General features: G+C 32.4%; 2 protein-coding genes and 1 long non-coding RNA gene across 4 annotated transcripts in view; 1 reads left to right on the top strand and 2 right to left on the bottom strand.

Annotated features, from left to right (window-relative positions):
• Nucleotides 1-14,628, bottom strand: part of LOC126753206 (uncharacterized) — a 123,540-nt gene extending 108,912 nt beyond the window's left edge. Inside the window, exon 1 of the long non-coding RNA XR_007666099.1 lies at nucleotides 14,618-14,628. This is a non-coding gene — a long non-coding RNA (uncharacterized LOC126753206). The remainder of the gene's footprint in view (nucleotides 1-14,617) is intronic.
• The window catches only part of LOC126753198 (dual 3',5'-cyclic-AMP and -GMP phosphodiesterase 11), a 171,862-nt gene that overhangs the window by 55,159 nt on the left and 96,156 nt on the right, over nucleotides 1-20,547 (top strand). For both annotated transcript variants that reach the window (XM_050464442.1, XM_050464441.1), the window contains one exon: nucleotides 16,932-17,016. The gene's annotated coding sequence lies outside the window, so the exon portion shown is untranslated. The remainder of the gene's footprint in view (nucleotides 1-16,931; nucleotides 17,017-20,547) is intronic.
• On the bottom strand, nucleotides 17,108-19,943 carry LOC126753201 (polycystic kidney disease 2-like 1 protein). Its single transcript, XM_050464449.1, has 8 exons — nucleotides 19,326-19,943; nucleotides 19,029-19,253; nucleotides 18,605-18,833; nucleotides 18,315-18,545; nucleotides 17,801-18,043; nucleotides 17,456-17,736; nucleotides 17,339-17,386; nucleotides 17,108-17,280 (listed from the first exon to the last, which is right to left on the bottom strand). The coding sequence occupies exons 1-8, from the start codon at nucleotides 19,700-19,702 to the stop codon at nucleotides 17,118-17,120; spliced, it is 1,797 nt and encodes a 598-aa protein (XP_050320406.1). The 5' UTR covers nucleotides 19,703-19,943; the 3' UTR covers nucleotides 17,108-17,117.

Raw genomic sequence — 20,547 nt, 5'->3', positions numbered from 1 at the left:
AAGATTGGTCAGTTTGTATGGCAGCTATATGCTATAGTAGTCCGATATAAGCAATTTGTTCTGAGATTTCAACATTGCCTTAGACAATATTCCATGCAAAATTTCTTGAAGATATCTCGTAAACTGAAAGGGTTTTCCCTACAAAAACTTGATTCTGATCGTTCAGTTTGTATGGCAGCTATATGATATAAGGGTCCAATATCGACTATTCTGACAAATGAGTAACTTCTTGGTGAGTAAAGAGCGGTTAAAAAATTTCAGAGCGATATCTCAAAAACTGAGAGACTAATTCGCATATATGCAGACAGGCGGATGGACGCAGCTCGTCATGCTGATCAAAAATAGAAAATGTTGAGCTTTTTCCGTTTCCGGTTTGAAAAGAAGAGGACTTCGATTAGTTTATAGTCTAGAGACTCTAGCTTATTAGATATCTCAAGGAAAGCTTATGGATAGATTACTGAAATCTTGTATCGTTCAAACTATTGACAGCAGTGTTCAGACTTGTTAATTTTACTATGGAAGCAATAATTTGGTGATCACCAATCCTATAAGGTAAAAAATTCCCATTTGTCTATTTGTATGACACCTCAGAACCCGAAAATGTCTAGATAAGTCTCTCAAATCAATAGACGTGAACAGCAATGTGGAGAGTTGCCTTCGCTTAGACAGTAGATCAAAAGACGAAATTATGAAACAAATAAGATTTGGATAGTTTGATAGTCAAGAAGACTATAGAACTTTCTTAAAAATTTCGTATGCACTTTGTATTTAATTTTTCGCCATCTAACTACTATCAACCAAGAGGTACTAAAATCAAATCTATATAAGTAAAACTTAACGCCCAGAAATCAACGGCCACACTCTTTTTAAATAACCGCCATGGGAGAAAGAATACTCCCCACTGAGCCAAACAGAAGCAATGGGTAGCATTTTCTTAAGTAGAAAGAAGATATGATGCAATGGATATTTTTAGACGCTACTCAAAATAGAAGATTATAACATAATTAAGATCGCGCTGATACATTTTTAATGAACTTTGAAAATTTTACTTGAGCTCAACAGTTTTTCATTTGAATCAACGCTCAATTAATGGGCATCAGCTGGAGTTTAATTGCTTTTGGTATTTTTATAATTAATGATCACACTATTGCTTTTTTCTAAAATCGGAACAAATGAAAACCATCAAAATAATTTGTTGGAAACCCTAAGCTTTCATTTTATTTTTTCTTTAACGCTTCCATTTGTTTAAATTATTTTGTAAGAATATCGAAATTTATAAACCATAAACTGGAAAATTGCTAACACTGTATTCAAAGCAAATAGAGACGTAAACAAGAAACACATTTTGTCTGTCTTACTCAAGCAGTCTACATGTGATCTCGTGCAATAAAAAATATTGACTTAAAAACACTTTATTTTTATTTACCTGCTTTTACGCATTGCGCTAGTAATCAGTGATGTTAATTGACAAAATATTCAAATATTTTCACACTTTTAGTGACCCATTGAAACGGAAATACTCATGCGAAGGTTTTGTACACCCAAGTAATTTTTACGTCTAAATATAACTGACTAGGTGCTATTGAAGTAGTAGTTGCTAAGTTGAAAAGAATAAAAATATGGATTTTGAAACGTTTTTATTTGCTATATAGTCGCGATACGTAATAGATAGTTTGTACAAGTGCCTCATTTAACAAGAAAAACTCACTTGAATATCCACACAAAGCGGAACTATGAACTCAGAACCAAAGGTATTGGTAGAATAATAAACAAATAACAGCGCTGTTAAAAATATGTATGTAAAAATGGAGTATGATATTTTTAGATATAAGAATATATTTACTGATTAGTTATTTTGGTCGAGTATAATAAATAACTGAACACAATCTAACGATCCTCTGTCGAATAGCACATTTATATTTTTTCCTGAAGATCTACTATACTATATCTAAAGGGCGCTTCTAATGTGAAATATAAAAAATCTGTCCTTTTCATATTTCGATAGCTTATACCTTAAAAAATAACGTACTCAAATTTCAAATCAATATCTCATACAGTTTTTGAGCTACAGCTATTTGAAGCGTAGCTGTTTAGTTCATACAATGGCTAAATTGGATTTTGGAACTGAGACCAATTTTAGACCATTTAAAGAAATTTGTTTAGAAGCTATTTTACTGATATTATTGAAACTGCTCGTAGTTTGTCGCTACCGCAGGAAAAGTAAACTTTAAACTATCTGCGCATAAGACATAAAGCATCCTCGATTCATCACATCTCAACTCACTTTGCTCAAAATGTATGTTCAAAAGCACGACCAAAGTTATCTAGCTAAATTTGACATCAAAAAATAAGAGGCTGCTGCATTTACGAGGTCTACATGGTCTAACTATTTGCTAATCTATGTTTATTTAATTATACCAGTCTAATGAATGTATACCAAATTTAAACCAGTTGTTTGTTCGATTCGCTACCCTTCGTGCTTTAATGAATCAGAGGTAGCTATAATTAGAAATACCTTTGCTAATCTATACTTATTTAAATATACCGGTTAACTGAACTTATACCAGTTGTTTGTTGGATACGCTACTCTCTGAGACTTAGTGAAAATGAGGTAGCTATAAATAGAAATACCTTCGCCAATCTTTACTTATTTAGTTTTACCAGTTTAATGAATTTATACCAGTTATTTATTCGATTCGTTGCTCTCCGAGATTTAGTGAATCATAGCTAGCTTTATTTAGATAAACCTTACAATTTCAATTTAAGAATCGACGAATTGAAGTATAACTGACAAATGCCATTCCTGCTATCAAACAAGAACTTTTCAGCGCTGTCAAAAATAATATCTTGAACTTGGGTATATACATACATACAATTTGTATTGCGTAGTCCCTTCTTATTTCGACAGGTAATCTCGACACTTTAGAAATCAAGGGAATCACAAGAAATACCAACAATAAAAGCGATATGAAATGTAAAGCACACCGTCAAAGGATATCGCGATATATATGTATATCTTATATCTGTATGATGTATTTATCATATACCTTTTTATCATAATATGAAAACATAATTTAAATCATTTGTTCGCACAGCTAGACATTTAGAGATATTGTGAGCGAATCATATAAAATGTGTGCCAATGTACTGGTGACTAATAAACGAATGTGACTCATAATGATATAACTGATCCATTATGCCTAATTACAGATAACTGCATATACAAGTATATACATACTTATTTTATTACTATTAGTTTTGTTTAGTTGCATAAGATAAACCCAATTGTCACCAGATAAGATTCGTCATAAAATGAGTAACCTAATCATATAATGTATTATATTGCCGGCACAATACTTTAACGACATACTGTAGGAAAAAATATTTCATCATTTCATAAAGAAACTAATATAAATAATAGTTCGGGTGAGTTCCATAATTCTCAGCAGTTTTTAATTTTATTGTTCAGCTTATTTAACATATTCCTATATTCGTATGTAGATATGTATGGTACAAAATTTACCGCTAAGCGGCGATCAGTTTGCGTTGTGACGTCTAACATTTTCTTTATGTTCTTAGTTTGCGTCATTTTTGTCAAGCGATGAATTGGATTTTTTTACATTTATTTCACCTTAAAACGCTCATGCATTCGTTCCTGACAGTGGAATGCCAACGACAAAGGCGTGACTTCGCAAAAATACTTAATTTCTTTTGAACCAGTTTATGCAAATTATACAGGTATCGCTAAATTTCTAAGTGGCTGTCTTTCTTTTTATTGTTATTGTTGCCTTCATGGCATTGAACTCATAAAAGTGCTCGTAAATATAAAAAACCTAAGTGGTGCTTCGGACATATTTCTTGTTACAGATTGAATCTCGACTTGACTTTTTTGGCAAAGAAAAAAGAAAACAAAGAAAGCAGAAAAATAAACAATTTTTTTTATGAGATATACCATATACCAAATTTGATAGCATCTATATATGGTAATTTATTGAATATAATGGCAAATGAAAAAACAATAATATTGTATAATTAATTTATGAATAATGAGAAGCAAATTGAATGTAAAAACTCAAAAAAGATTATTTATTCCTTACCTCTGGAGGGGGGAAATAAAACGACATTCATATCATTTAATTATTAATAATAATATAACCTTATATACTATTTTATAACTTATTAGTTAAATATATGTGGTATAAAATTAACGATCTTGTTTTGCTGTTGACATGAGTTTTTATTGCTATTTTTAATACATGTGTGCATATATTATATTTTTGATGAAGAATACGGATACAATAACCACCATAAGGGTTGGGTTCATTGGGGGTGTTTTTACGTGCCGGGTCCCAAACACAGTGCACAACCCTGGATTATACCAGTTTACTGAAATTGTACCGGTTGTTAGTACCATTCGCAACTCTCTCAGGTTTGTTAAATCGACGACACTAGCTTGTACAAGTATTTGTGTTGCATTGCACATGGATTATATCGGTTTATTGAATTTATACCAGTTGTTAGTTCTATTAGCAACTCTCTAAGGTTTGATAAATTGACGTACCAACTTGTACGAGCGCACAACTCTGAATTATACCAGTTTACTGAGATTATATCAGTTGTTAGTTCAATTAGCAACTCTCTAAGGTTTGATAAATCGACGCTAATGGCTTGTATGAGTTTTTGTGTTGCACTACACAGCGCACAACCTTGGATTATACCAGTTTACTGAATTTATACCATTTGTTAGTTCTATTAGCAACTCTCTAAGGTTTGATAAATCGACGCTACTGGCTTGTACAAGTTTTTGTGTTGTACTACACAGCGCACAACCTTGGATTATACCAGTTTACTGAAATTATACCAGTTGTTGGTTCCATTCGCAACTCTCTAAGATTTGATAAATCGACGACAAAGCTTATATAATTTTTCGTATTGTATTACTTTGCTTATAATTTTCTTCTGTATTGAGATAACACATACTTTTATTATTCGATAGGTGTTTTGCTCATTTTATCTTTACCCATCTTCTTTAAATGCACAGTTTTGTTTTTACCTGTGTCATCTAGTTACTTATCTGTTGTTATTCTTCTGGGAGTTGAAAACACTTTTTTTGGCTCTTCTCACACTTGTTAAACATAAACAAAATCGACTAAGGTAGGCTAAAATTCGAGTTGAAGCGATTACTACTTACTCAGTGCCAAAGATTTTTTGTTTTAAGTCTTATGGCTTATTGTAAGGCCTTAATGAAATTACTTGAACGAATAATATTGGCATGGGGCAGTTAAAAGTAGTTAGTAATTGACGTTGAGTACTATATATCTATAGTTTTAACAAAGTATGGGTTTATGATGGTTTCAGTGTTAAAATAACAATAAGCAGTCTTTTTTCGGGATACACGCGGGCCTAAAAGTCCCTTCAAGACACCTCAAATATGAGTACATTTTACCCCTTTATGGGTCCAATAATATAAAAAATACAAGTATAGCCGAAGTTGGTTTGTGGTTGAAAATGTATATATATAGATGCATTGGTAATTTGCTTGAACATACTGACAGTAAATGTCAAAAACACATGTTTATTTTGACAGCTGGTTTGACAGCTATTTCTATCGAAAACTGTGCACATATAGAAAATTAAAAACAACAAAATTATAACACCCTTTTGCAACATATTGCCGGAGAATGAGCACTTTCTTGTGTACAGAACTTTTTTGATGAATGAATAGGCTGCAAGTGTAGCCGAAAAACAAGATATAAAAAAGAAAACAAAACGTTAAAACAAATATGTACATGTTAATGGAAATTTTTCATGCATAACAAAAATGCATGGCGGCAGTAGCAGTTGTGGTATAAAAAATTCAGGTAAAAAATATTATCGTTTTATTTCTCGTATATACACGCGCACGAAAAATATAAACAAATATCTGGCGTATTGAATTTATTGTACAATTTTTGTTATTAATGAACACTATTTGAACCATTGTAATTGACCCGCTTATCTACAAGCTAGTTTATCAAAATATAGTTCTTGTTATCAATATTATTGTACTCATAAGTGCTTCGAAATCTCAGTAATGAGTTTTTGTTGAAAAAAGGCTGATAATATTTGTACCAAAATCAACCTTGATCGATTTAACGAAGGCCACCATTGCAAGGTGAAATTGTTAGCTGGTAAATGTGTATATAAAAGCGAACTACAAGTTGTGGGTATGTGCGGTCTAATAATTTTGTTTAATATTGTTGGTTAAATATTTGTTTATAAACAGCTGTTTTGGAATTTTTTTGTGTAAAATGATCTTGTTCTCTATAAAAGCGGGTTTGAGTGAGTTTAAGAAGAAATTTTACAGTGACAATTTATTATCTTGACAGACTGAGTCGTCAGAATAAAGTGCTTGTATAGGAAAAATGTTTATTTGTGAAAGGCTTATAAATACGAAGCAAGCGAAGTTAACATTTTTTCTTCTTTTTCTATTATTTTACCAGCATTAACCTCATTTTAGTCTTAAAAATTTATCTAACTGCTTAATTGTAATAATTTTAGATTTTTTTTATATTTTCTTATACTTTAGGATCTTAAGGATTTTAAAACATATAATTTTTTTAACTATATAAAGACGTAGAAATATATACATACATATTAATTCAAATATAAAATGAGTATTATTAAATAAATATTTGAAAACAACAACAATAAAAATATTAAGCATAATTAAAGAATCCTAAATCGTGACATGCATACTATTAAATAGTGTATACATAAGCATATTTGCACTGCTGCGAAGAGAAGTCGTTGAATGCCATGACGTATACGTAACCACAAATCTCTGTGGAGTGCTTTGAAATGCAGAACTCAACAAAAGTTGAAGAAAAAAAATAAAATACAATAACATAAAAAACAACTAAAAACACTGCGTCGATACGATAACAACAACAATAGCAAAAATAAACAATTATTCACCATTAACCCGCTCTAAATCATCCGTTTGATTGACTGGTCAAGTATGCGTGCACCCAAACAGGCAGCGCCTGCCACTGACACTGACAACACGCGGCGTGGCTTGTAGACTCAACGCGTTTGCCAAGTTTATACATGGTTTGCTTCCTCCTACACAACTGCCGGTTGCTCGTGACTTCTGCTCAAACGCGTTGTTTTAAAACGTTCAATTTGTGTTTTCTTTGTCGGCGGGCGGAGTAAATTTGCTATGAAGCGTAGTCATGTGCGTGGTTATATGAATTGCATTGGTAAACATTTTTTACGATTATCAATTCATGTACTAATTTCGCATAGCGCATTTAGTGGCAATATTAAGTGTATTATTTATGCAGCGCAGCGCTTTGGCGTTTATTGAATACGAATATGCAAAAAACGTGTAGGCAATTTGGAAGGAGCAACATAAATAAAATATCAATAATAATGAAAACAAGCAAAAATGTTAATTTCGACAGTAACGAAGCAATAATACCCTTCACAAATAAAAAAAAATCGCTACAAGGTCTTGATTTTGATCGGTCAGCTTGTATGGTAGCTGTATGCTATAGTAAACCGATCTGAACAATTTCAACGGAAGTTGCAGCAATGTCTTGCACAACGAATCCATGCCGAATTTCATGACGATATCTCTTCAAATGAAAAAGTTTTCCATACGAAGACTTTAATTTCATCGTTCAGTTTGTATGACAGCTATATGCTATAGTAGTCCGATCTGAATGATTTCTTTGGAGATTGTAGCAGTATCTTAGACAATAATCTGTGCCGAATTTCGTAAAGATATCTCGCCAAATGAACAATTTTCCCATACAAGCCATTGATTCCGATAATTCTGTTTGTATGGCAGCTTTATGCTACAAATTATGATCCGTTCAGAGTAATTTCTTCAGAAGTTGCAGTTTCGTCTTACACGAAACACCATACCAAATTTCGGGAAAATGTCTCGTAAAACGAAAAAGGTTTCCACACAAGCACGTGATTCCGATCCTTCAGTTTGAATGACAGCTATATGCGAACTATATAAGTTCGCTATCGGCGGTTCTGACAAAAGCGAAGTTTTTTTAGAAGAAAACGCTGTGTGCAAATTCGATCCAGTGTATCACGCAGATTATTTGTACATAGAACATATTTAATATACTTTTAAGTTTTCAGACGTCTCCTTCCGCGCACATTTAATACAACCTGTTCAGGGTATAATAAAGTACGTTTAAGGAACTAACTAAATACGAGGAAAAACAAGCGTTTTTAAGTTGCAAGTCTCATGCTTGTTTTTTGCTAATAAATTATATTTGGATTTTATGCTTTTTTGTTTTTGCAAATATTCACCACACTCGTAAATGCATGTTGGATTGTGTATGTGACAATTATGAAATTTATTGCTTGTTTTTACTCGTTTTTGCGCTGTTAGCTTGGGTTTTTTGGCTAGTTGCTTATACCCTGCACACTATAAATTGCTAAAACACGCCTACTAGTATATAAATTGCTAAGTTAACCGCTTGCACTCACACTTATATACAAGTGTTTTGTATTCTGATTGCTTTTTCGTAAATTTTTCTGCGAATTCCATACGTTTTAGGCGCTTAAGCGTACATGAAATACACTTATATATAAATATATAAATATACGTATGTATTACTGCAAAATATTTACGTCTCTTTACTACTGGTGCTTTTGCTTCTTCTTTTTTGCATATAATTTCGTGACTTTTTACTTTTTGTATTGTACTTGCTGAGTCGTATAATTATTTGGCGAGTGCCTTGTGTCGCGCGCGCTTTGTAACAAGCGGCGTACATTTGGCTAAGTCTAAAAAAAATACAATGAAAAGAAATCGCCGAAATCGTTTACTATAAAACAATTATCAACCAAATGACATTAAATAGTCGATTGTGAAAGTGTGCACGGCAAGTGATTTGTGTGATCTGCAAAAATAGTGTGTTATATGTACATCAGCAACAAAATTTCACGGGCACTTTCAAAGCGCAGCCAACCCGAAAAAGTTCACCAGCCACAACAAACTACCGTGTACGACATCAGATATAAATACTTTTGGCATTAGAAAAGGTGATTAGTGTCAATTTCTGTTCGGAAGCGAGGTTTTTGGCGCAATTCTTGTGTTTATGCAGGTATATAGACTGATGTGGACATTGTATGTGATAACTGGTGAAGTAAACCTTTAAATTATAAATGGGTAAAACTTTATGTGTTTGAATAATTACATAATTGACATGATAATTAACATTGATGATTGGTTTATAGTAAATATTTTCGGTGATGTTAAGTTAGTCAGAAAAGTATTGGGAAATGAAAATAAATAAATAAATGCATATGCTTTTTTAATGGAAGCAAAAATATGGAAAAAACATTTGCTAAGAAATTTTTTTGGAAAAAATAATTTTTTTCGCGAAAAAAACTTTTTTCGAAAAAAGCTAATACTTTTATATAGCTTGTTTTCTATAAGAGCTCTACAAGAGTTTTTTTTTTAATAAAACAAAACAGTTTTGGGATATCAGTGAAATTCTTTATCCCTGTGAAAGTACATTTGATGCCATTATGTATGGAATTCGATTTCCTTGCATGGCCAGCACGGGCACGCTTGCAGAAGTCCAAACGCTGAATCCAAATTTTCGACATAAATCGGCCGATACTGCTGCAATTTCACGTCCGATATTCGATTTCAGTTCATCAATCGTTGCTGGCTTCTTGGTAACGACCGCAGATTTGACGTAGCCCTATAGGAAACGGCGTCAAATCGCAAAACCGAGGAGCCAATTGACCGGGCCATTTCGTGAGATAACACGTTCACCAAACTTGGTTTTCAATAAATCGATTGTGACATTGGATATGTGGCCTGAGGCTCTGTCCTGTTGGAACCACATATAGTCTAAGTTCATATCATCCAATTCGACCTAAAAAATATTCTATATTATATATGTACATATAATCTTTGAGCGGTAGCAATTCCCATTCATAGCAACGTGCGGGTCTTGATCATTACGGAAGAAACCTTAAACCGCACCAAACCGTAATTGTTTCGGAATGCAATGGTGACTCATGAAGTACGTGTGGATTGCTGCCTGAGCAATAACGCATCTGGTGGTCAAGCGGTTCAGTTCTTGCGCCAGTAAGGATGTAGGCCAAATTTTTTTCGCAACGACGACGTCACAGAAATGGCCAACGCTTGAGAACGACGTGTGATAGACTGAATTGAGTCTTCCTCAATTGACGCGCAGGCGGCAGCAATCTTCTTGACACTACGGACACTGTTTTGTCTCATTGGCACGGGAACATTGTGTACTGTGCTTGTGGGTTCAAAATCAAAGTTCAATTGTTGATCTGACAGGACAATTATGATGACAATAAATTGAACGCATCGCTTTTAAAGTTGAGGCTACGGACTCTGAATTTCGGTAGAAAATTTTAATAGTTTCGATTCGTTGTTGGATCGTATATCTTTCCATGATGAAATAGAAAATCTTCCTAAAGAGAAATGTCAAAAGAGGGGGAAAAATATGCCGTCGTTTGCTGTCCCTATCGGCCTACTTTTGCAGCGTTCCTATTGAAAAAAGGAAATATAAAATTAAATTAATTTAATTAAAATAATCTAAGCAATAAACAAATAAAAAACAAAGAAATATTATTACTAATTATCGTTGAATTGATGGTTTCGATTAATTAGCTTCGAAAATATTTTAAAAATGTCAGAAATTAAAATAGATGTTTTTTTATAGTTGGTCCTGAAGTTTTTATATTTATTGAGAAAATAAATTATGAGCAATACACTGACAGTATTGAAAGCTTCTATAAAAACAACAATTTAAAACAGCTCTGCTCATTAAAAATACCTTAACTTTTAAAATGTTTTGGCATCAAATTTAGAAAATCTTGCACACTTGTAGAGCCTTAAATATTCTCAAAAATCTATCTTAGGCATATTTTTTTCAATTCAAAAATAAAATCGTACATTTAAAAGCTTATTTTTTTACTTGTCTGTTTCAAGGCCTTTAAATATACGTAGTTTTCAAAGGCATATTTTTTCTGTGTTCTGGTTCAGTTTAATCTATAAATTCGACATACAAATTTTTAATAACTTTTTGTACTTATTAAGTAAAAAATATTTTCAATGAAGACATAGTTTCCATAATTCACCACAAATGATTGATGTAGAAAAATATTTAAATTTATGTAGTTCAACATTTTTTTTTTTAAATTAATAAATTTGAAAAGCTAAATCACTAGATTATATATAAAAAAGGAACAATTATTATAATAGTAATTAAACACTATGCAATTATTTAAAATAATAGCCAGCAATTATCTCAAATTATCACATCAATTTACATTCCTTTATAATAATCATGACTTGCATTTTTTCACAGCAAATTTCTTTAATATGTACATATGTATTTGCTTTTAGCAGCTCATTGATTATTGAATTGTCGCCACAAATTCTTTTCGAATACAGAATAATACAACAAAATATGCATATATTTCTTTCTAATGAAGTTATTATTTAGCTCAATTATGAAATTTATTACTGTTTAATGTCACTATGACAATCGCTTTCTAATCACAAACTGAGAGTGCATACTCGTACATACATACATATATACGTATATATGTATAGAAAAATCCTAATATTTATTAAATCTATAAGTTTTTCGAATTTTATTTTTCTTTGTATTAAAAAAAAAAAACTAATTAGCGACTAAATACATTTTAATATTTATTTTATTTTTAGAAATATAATATAAAATGCATTTACTGCATAATTCATTTTAATCTGCTGAAAACACTCACAAAAGCATTAAACTTATTAAAAACAATCCGTGATGTTATTTGTATTATATAAATACCTAAGTATATAAGTACCTACTATTATTGTTATTACATGCCATTATCATTAATATATGTATGTATATTGTAGTTAATTTTAGAGATAACCTTTTTGTTATATTATAATCCTTAAAGTAAGCAACTAGCTTTGTTATTAATCGAGATTAAATCATAACTATTATTGAACTAAAACTGTTTGAACTAAAAGCAAAATAAAAGTCATGTAATTATTGTATAGAAGAATTCTTTGAGTACCGACAGCTATAAGTAAGCGTTAACAGTCTCAGCAGGATTAACTTTCACTTCCGACTTGTTTTGATTTTTTTTTTGACAGAACACTAAACACATAACAATATTCAGATTGTTTCTTAAAGTCTCGAATATATTGACAAAAATATTAAAAGTTGTTTCTCGAAATTCGACCTCTTTGAAAGCGAGCTGTTGGGATATGAATATATAAATTTTTTAATTAAATTAGTAGTATTGCAGATACAAACTTATAATAAATATGCGGCATTTTTTTAAATTTACCCTAAGAGTCATTGAATTGTGTTAAGATCAGTTATTGTGGATCTCATTATTACCAAATGCCAATTTTTTCTTTAGTAATCCACCCAATAAATTAATATATATTGTTTATTTAAACACACTATTAGCTGTCTGCGTTTTGTTAATTCTTACTTAGCTACATATCTGTTAGTTTCTTCCTCATTTCGTTAATTAACAAGCCTTACTGTTCCCTTTCAAAAGCCATTAAGCTGTCTCATAATCACTTTTATCGTATTTGCTGCCATTCTTTATCTTTATGAAGCGCTATATCTGTATTTATTGTATAAGTTACTCAAGACAATGCGTCATCTGAGGAACAATGAGGATTTTTATGATTGTATTTAGTCTTAACATTTGTTTTGACTCGGCTATATTATATATAATTTCATTTTATACATAATATTTTGCTCAATTTCCGGGAGAGTTGAAACCGACAAGCAAGCATCATAAATAATTTGTATATAAAAGCCCTCTATTTGTGTTATTCTAAAGTGGGTCGATCACCTACCACGGGAAATTACTTTTTATAGAGAAAATTTAATTATTATATGAAGTAAGAATAATTTTTCAACGGAATTAATTTTTAATAAAATTTTCCGTTTCAGCGCCTGATGAAAGTTCAAAGAAACACACACCAAAACCATATACCATATTATTATAAGCATTTTAACAAAATAAAAAAATATTAATAACAAGTACAGACTATTTGAAAAATAGAAAAAAGCAAGCCTTTAAAGCGTAGATGTGCTCATTATTCGCCCAAGCAAGCAAAACAAAAACAAAAACAATAAACGCAAAATTAATTAAGCGAAAAATACAAATATGTTAAAATACTGCCAGTCTAGAAGCTGCTTGTCAGCGCCAAGCTGCAACAAAAAAAGAACAGGCACACTATATCATAATTATTCACTCGGTTGTAGGAAATATTATATACTCTGAGTAGGTATATGCAAGTATATACATATGTATGTATGGTATATATGTGGATGCAGTATTTGTAGAAGAACACAACACATGCTCATTAGTGTGCTCGCTTGCGAGTAGAATTTCATGACACATATGCGTACATCTGTTTGCCAGATCTTATACCTACTTTCAACAACAACTTGTGATAATTAATTGGTTTTTGCTTTAAAATTTACTTTTTGTTGCTTTGTTGTTATTTTTTTTGTCGCAGCATTTCCTTCCTGTTGGGCTCAGAAATCAATGAATGTGGAGGTGATAGATGATATGAAATAAGGAAAGAGAGAAATTATTGTATCGAATTTATATGTATAGTACATATGTATGTATATATGTAATATACGTAATATGTTGATAGTTATATTGAAAGTGAGAGCATTATATAGATCTGGAAAAACTGCCTGCAGCAAAGTGCAATTCGCTCAATTATTTTCTTCTCCATTGCCTTTGCAAGTGACACTTGAGAAAAATTCTTTGAATTTATTGATAACACAAAAATATGCAGATAAAAATTGTGTTTAAGATAAAGAAAAATTCATTGCAATGCCGTGTGCAATTTGCAAGAAATATTTTTCATATATCAGTTTGTTCCAGCAAGTTTGAACTTTAATGTGAAAAAAGATAATTAACAAAAAAAAAAATTTATATACATACATATATACGTATATATATTTGGAAAAATTATGCTCTCTTAGAAAAATTATTTAAATAAATTAAATTTTTTTTTTGGTGTTGCCACATTATTCCAAATAAAAATATTTAAATATAATTAATAAATTAGAATTTTTTGAAAATTTCAATGCTGATGAAATAGAAATTTTCTTGTAAGCTTAATTTTAGGTATAATTTGAAATAGAGTTGCCACCTTTAATACAAGTGTAAACTTAATTTATTGTAACCGAAAAATAAAAAAAATATATAATAACAATATCACACTACCATTTTAATAATTTTTAGAAGAAACAGCAGGTCTAGGAACTCCCATTGTTAAGAAAAAATGGTGAATGCACTTTTCTAGTTCCAAAAAATTCAATGCTAGACTCGATTCGATTATTGTGAATGATTTTTAGCATAGAAAAAATTAAAAATATGATTTCTTTGTTTTTTATTAATTTATGAAAAAATATTTTTTATTCGTAATTGGGAAAAAAATTCTTTCAACCTTCAGCCTTTTTAAGCCAAGAAAAAAACTATCGTTACATAACATATTACCCAAGCAAAACTTTTTAGCTCATTTCTTTTACTTCATATTTACCCAAAGGCATACACATACCCACACAGAGACATAATTTGCTCTGTTGTGTCACCACGTATGGCCCAGCACGCAATTGCAATTGTGTTATGCCAACGCGCCGACCTTGACTTTTATCTCAATTGAAACCAAACGTGAGCTAACAAAATACTGTTTCTTTCGCATACATACAAAAGTGGCTGATAGCTTGAACAAGTGGACATAAATACAATTGCACATGCACACATATACATATGTATATGTTCGTTTAAATTATTTTGTGTACAAACAAAAGCTCGAGTGCGTAGTATTGCGGCTCACTATCTTAGCGACAGTGGCAGCAGCAGCGGCATTGGTCATTGAACTGCAGCGCTGCTGGGCAGTGAACGGCGCTTGCGTGTGTACATGCCATATACATAAGTAGAGTGCAACGCTGTGCTCCCCACTGAAATGTATTGACTAGCTGCCAAGTTGACGGACAAGCGCGCTGATTGCGTATTATACGTGCATTAACGTTCACTTGCTGCAACGTGTATACACACGTGCAAGTGCATTACGGTGTGTGTGTTTTACTATGACTTTTCTAAAGTATTAATATATATTTTAAAAATTCAAAGGACTTACTATAGTATTTGTTGTTGATGAATAAGATGGTATATATAAATATTGCTATTATCGACTTAACCGGGGCCCGAAATATGGTTATCTATAGTACTAGAATCCAGCATAGAGAATTTCACCAGGCTACCTGGCTGTCTCAGGGTCGAAAAGCCACCACCAGATCGATCAGACCTCACGTCCTAACATCGACTCGGAGCACTATTTTGTTGCAGCTGAGATACGCACCCGCCTCTGTGCAGCAAAAAGTCCTCGTCAAGAAACACAAGGAAGATTCGACGTCGATTTTCTACTCAACTTGCACTACTGATCTCTGAGAGCACTTGTCAATAACTCGGTATAAGGGAACTGTGGGACGGCATTTTAATAAACCATCAGTTCGAATCCATATTCTCATCCCCATTTTCAATTTATATTCTCTTTATAATCCATAAAAATCGTTCCACCCTAATACTCCTCGAAATTACATCTACATATACTTATACATCCATATTTGTTTACTCATATATAGGTTTGCATCGCATATAACAATGAATTGATAACAATTTCAATTAATAAGCTGCTCCTCCGGCACATTTATTTTATTATGGCAAAAGATGAGAAATACTTTATGAATCGTGTATGTGGTTATGGTCGTGTATGTGAAGTATGTATGTACATACATACATATGTACGTGGGCACATCTTACGGCATTTATCAGCACGCAATCTACTACGCCATATTCCGTTTTGTTAATAATTTTTAAATTATTGGTCACTTCACTTCAAACCATTGCGCAATGTTGTGATGAGTTTCGAGTATTCTTTTATTCATTCATTAATTAAAATGTGCGCGCTATTTTCAAATGACATACTACCATATACATATGTATCTGTATGGGTGAATGTATGTAGGTATTTGCAGAAATATACATACATACATATGTATGTATGTTGCTCGGAAGAGTCTGTAGGCTCGCTGCGCAACAGATGTGCGTCTACAAAACAATTAAACGCCAATCAATTGACCCAGATATAACGAAAACAGCAAAAAGGGTTGCCACCTGTTTCAAATTGTAAAACTACGCATAATGCGTAAAGATAAAATATAAGTATACATTAGTAATCAATTTAGTAAATGAAAACGAATCTGAAAAAGTTTTTTTATAAAATTTTTTTTTTTTGGGTTGCCACTTGAATTTAAATACATAATTATAGTTTAAAAAAAAGGTTTTAAGTAAATACTTTGCACTAAATTATGGAGGCAAGATTTTAAAATGTATAATTAGGTGCGGATTTTAATTGTAAGTCGAATGGAGTTGCCACGTTTTTTGAAAAAAAACTGAAATTTTATTTTTCATAAAACACCCTTTTCAAATAAGAAGAACAAATTATTTTTATTATTTTTCATTGTGGAATAGTGTTGCCAAACTTAAAAAAATGTTTGAAAACATTTTTTTTTAATATCTACAATGAATTTAAATACATAATTATAGTTTTACGAAAATGTTTTGAGTAAATACTTGCAGCAAATTACGGTGGTAAGGCTTTCAAATTAATATTTATGTGTGGACTATAAGTTTAAGTCAAATAGAGTTGCCCCCTTTTTAAAAAAAAAACATGAAATATTTTTTTTAAATAAAACACATTTTTAAAATTAAAAAAATATTAATTTTCATTGTGGAATAGTGTTGCCACTCTATACAAAATCAAAAGTTATTTAAATTTTCTACTAACTAAAAACAAAATAAATTTTTTCCTCCACTTACAGTTTCTACATTGATTTAAAAACGTCACACTGGCTTCACCAAATAATACAGCACCGCCCGTGCTCTGGCGCGCGCGTCGCAAAATTGGTAAGTCTCAAAGAAAATTGAAACATTTTATTAAAACTATATTATTTATTTAATTAAAATTGATTTTTTGACACATAAAATTGAACGGACAGAATTTACAACTACTTCTTGCGATTTATGAAGACCTTTAGACGTGGCGGTGTTTTAGGCTGTCTCGGCGGCTCTGGGCGCGTGCTCGGATCAGGTGTTTCGGCTTCCAGACGTTTAATATCATCGCTCATTTTAGCTAAAATTTCCTCTAAAGCCGTTATGTGTTTAGTCAAACTAAAGAATTAAAAGAAGTTGTTAGTTAGGCAAATAACATTATCAAAGAAAAACGTACTTGTCTATTTGCTCAGCGTCGCGTTTGTTCTGAATGGTCTCAAAGTAGCTAAGGAGAATGGAGTAAAAATCAATTTTAACATATCGAAAAAAATTGTATATAGTCACAAAAATTTACTTCTGAATTATCTCATTCTTCGACACGCGCATTTTCTTCTCCGGCCTTGGCGTTGGTGGAAAAGGTGGCTCATTCTCGTCGTTCATTTCGCGTAACGGTTCTGTGTCTCGCTTTGTATTCCTACGTTTGCACAAGCCTATTGCATTGAGCGCCTTCTTGCCGCCATCTCTACCCTTATCCCAGTACTTCTTAAAGAACTGCGGCAATTGTTTTTTCTCCGGTGGTATTTCATAGGTTTTTATGTTGCGGAAGGTATCGTAAATGATGGCCAGAAACATATTCTGTGAGAGAGTAAGATTTCTTAATAAAAAATGTATTTAATATTACTAATAAGTGGTTACTTACAATTAGTATGAAATACACGATGAGTATGAAGGAGAAAAAATATATTGGTCCCAGCACTGGATTTGCATGTTCCACGCCAACATAATCAAAATCGGCCAATACCATACGCATGACGCTCCAAAATGCTATGGGGAATACGAAAAAATCCTCGTGCGCATGACCAAATAGTAACATGCCTAGCATGGCATATGAGAGGAAGATTATGAGAAATATGAGCACGAAGTTGAGCAGATCTCTATAGCACTGAAAGTGAAGATGAAGCAAAATTATTGGAATTATTGGTTTTAGCATATTTTTAGGGGAAATGTGTATAAGTAATTTAGAGAGATTAGCGAAGACACACTCCTCACGTAATGTGTGCACGAAGTTGCCAGGCGATCTCTATAGCATTGTAAGGGAAGTTTTCGGAAGCTAAATTTTTAATTATTTGGTTTTTAGTATACTTTTAGGCGAAATGTGCATTAGAAAATTTGTGATTAGCGAAGACACACTCCTCGCCACATTTCAGGCTTACCTTTACGAACGTCGCATTTAACTGTATCGATGTTTTGTTGAAGGTGAAAAACTGAAAAATCTTAATCCAAACTAAAAATGCCAACACAGCTATTAAATTCATATAATGCGAGTTCAGCCAACAAATCACATCCAAGCTATGATATTCCGTTGGTAATGCATTGGCATGCTTCAAATAATAATGTAGATAAATTGGATGGAAAATGTTATAGCTGAAGGAGAGTGTAACGAGCTGGAGAGGAGAAAATAATTAGTTCAAGCTAATCTAGAGAATCTAATTTTTTGACTTACAATCAGTATAGCCAAATCAACAATGTTCCAAAAGTTTTTCAAATATTTTTTGTAGCCACTTCGGCGCCACACTAATATTTCTCCAACACAATAGTACATAGCCATTATATAGAAAATGATAGCTGAGACTATGATCCATACGCTACCTGTCCAGACAGCATGTTTTTGCACCGCTTGCACTTGTATATACAACAAAACGCCACCAGTGACTGGAACTTCGCCCAGAATTCTGAAAATATGTCATAGATTTTCTAGAATTATTTGGAAAGGTTAAAAAATCAGTCTGCAGTTGCGCACAAAAAGTTTACGAATTATTTATAGAGACATATGCGATATTTTCAAACAATTTGTTGCCTACATTTAGGGACTTAAGCACTTTTCTCTTGATGAGGTTATAAATTGAAAGAAAAATTGTATTACTCACTTCACGTTATTGAAGAGATCCGTATTTTTATTATAGAGCGTAAATTCGAAAATCATAAGGCGCGTGCCGCGATCCAACCAGTCAAGCTGTGCCAGTGATTCAATCAAAGGCAAAGATTCATTAAAATTTCGGTCCAAATTCTGCACGAAACCACCACCCCAATATGTATGCATTCGTCCTTGAATCGGCATTGCGCTCAAATGGAGTGCAGATTCATATTTAGCGCTGGAAGTTTCAAAATGTGTTCCACAAGACTAAATTGGTTTAGAAATTTCTCATATAAAGGCAAAGTCTCACCCTATATGTTCACCAGTGGTTTTCGAATCCGAGTACGAATAATCTGGATAACAAATGAAATGAAAATGTTTGACAAAACTCTTGCTGCCACCGCAAGTTGTGTCCACCACACGTAGCTGACGTAGGCGTGGTGTTCCCAATAGAATACTCTCATCCAATTTTATAACCTTATGTGCAGCAGAAGCTGTGCTTGTATTGACACCTGGATCTTTCGGATTATTCGCATTTTCGTTAGCGACACTTTCGTTACTCGCTTGTGGCGGAGGCAACACTTCCGGCAAAAATGAGTCTGCTAGTTCCGCCCACCATTCATTGTAGGTGACAAGTCGTTCGTAGATCAGAAAGTGCCGTTTAATAGCATGATTGAAGTAGTACATGTAGTGGTGGCGCGCAGAAACGGCAACTGAGAAAGTTAGAGTGGAGATACAAATATTTATTTTCTAGAAATATTTTGTTTACTCACCCACAGTGGTCATTACTATGAAGACGCAATAAAGCGATATGGCTCTTAAGGCTCTTTTGATATTTGTTTCACTATCATATTTAACGCGTGTTTCGAAATTCATTTTTCTTCTTTAACGAAGCACAAATATTGATTCGGACATAAGATGAAATTGAAAATGAGAATTAATAAATTTTCAATTGTCAAATTTAAAGAGTGATGTCATGCTGAGAAAAATACAAATTAAAAATTTTAAAACAAAAAAAAAGGGCGAATTTTTGAGATCTGTTCTCAAACAACAAACATTACTCAAATTGTTTCCCTTTTTAAGTGTTGTGTTGAAGGGAAACACTATATTTAAAGTAATTAATAGTATTTAGTAGTAAAAAGTTGATATTAGTAGAAAGCATAATTCTAAGAATCTAAAAGCATGATACAAACCTTTTGGGTGAAGCTTCAAAAAATTTATAATTTTCTCCGATACATTATCGATAGAGTGGCCATAGATTATGTTAAAATTCGGATGAAACACAGGCATCCTAAAGATTGACTACTCCTTAGGCATTGAAATCCATTGGTATTTTCTTCTTAATTGGCGTAGACACCGCTTACGCGATTATAGCCGCGTTAACAACAGCGCGCCAGTCGTTTCTTCTTTTCGCTACGTGGCGCCAATTGGATATTCCAAGCGAAGCCAAGTCCTTCTCCACTTGAAATTTATTGTTTAAATTTGAGAAGTGCTGCCACGCTTAATTATTTTCGATTTGTTTTTTTTTTTTT

Source organism: Bactrocera neohumeralis, chromosome 3, assembly GCF_024586455.1.
Source record: "Bactrocera neohumeralis isolate Rockhampton chromosome 3, APGP_CSIRO_Bneo_wtdbg2-racon-allhic-juicebox.fasta_v2, whole genome shotgun sequence".
NCBI classification, from domain to species: domain Eukaryota; kingdom Metazoa; phylum Arthropoda; class Insecta; order Diptera; family Tephritidae; genus Bactrocera; species Bactrocera neohumeralis.
The sequence above is the reverse complement of the archived record's forward strand: the minus strand, read 5'-3'. Positions and strand labels throughout refer to the sequence as shown.

Coding starts and splice junctions, on each gene's coding strand:
- LOC126753201 (XM_050464449.1), bottom strand. CDS start 19,702: ATGTACTACTTCAATCATGCTATTAAACGGCACTTTCTGATCTACGAA. Junction 18,044..18,314: donor TAAATGCGACGTTCGTAAAG/GTAAGCCTGAAA, acceptor CTTCACTTTCAG/TGCTATAGAGATCTGCTCAA. Junction 17,737..17,800: donor TCGTGTATTTCATACTAATT/GTAAGTAACCAC, acceptor ACTCTCTCACAG/AATATGTTTCTGGCCATCAT.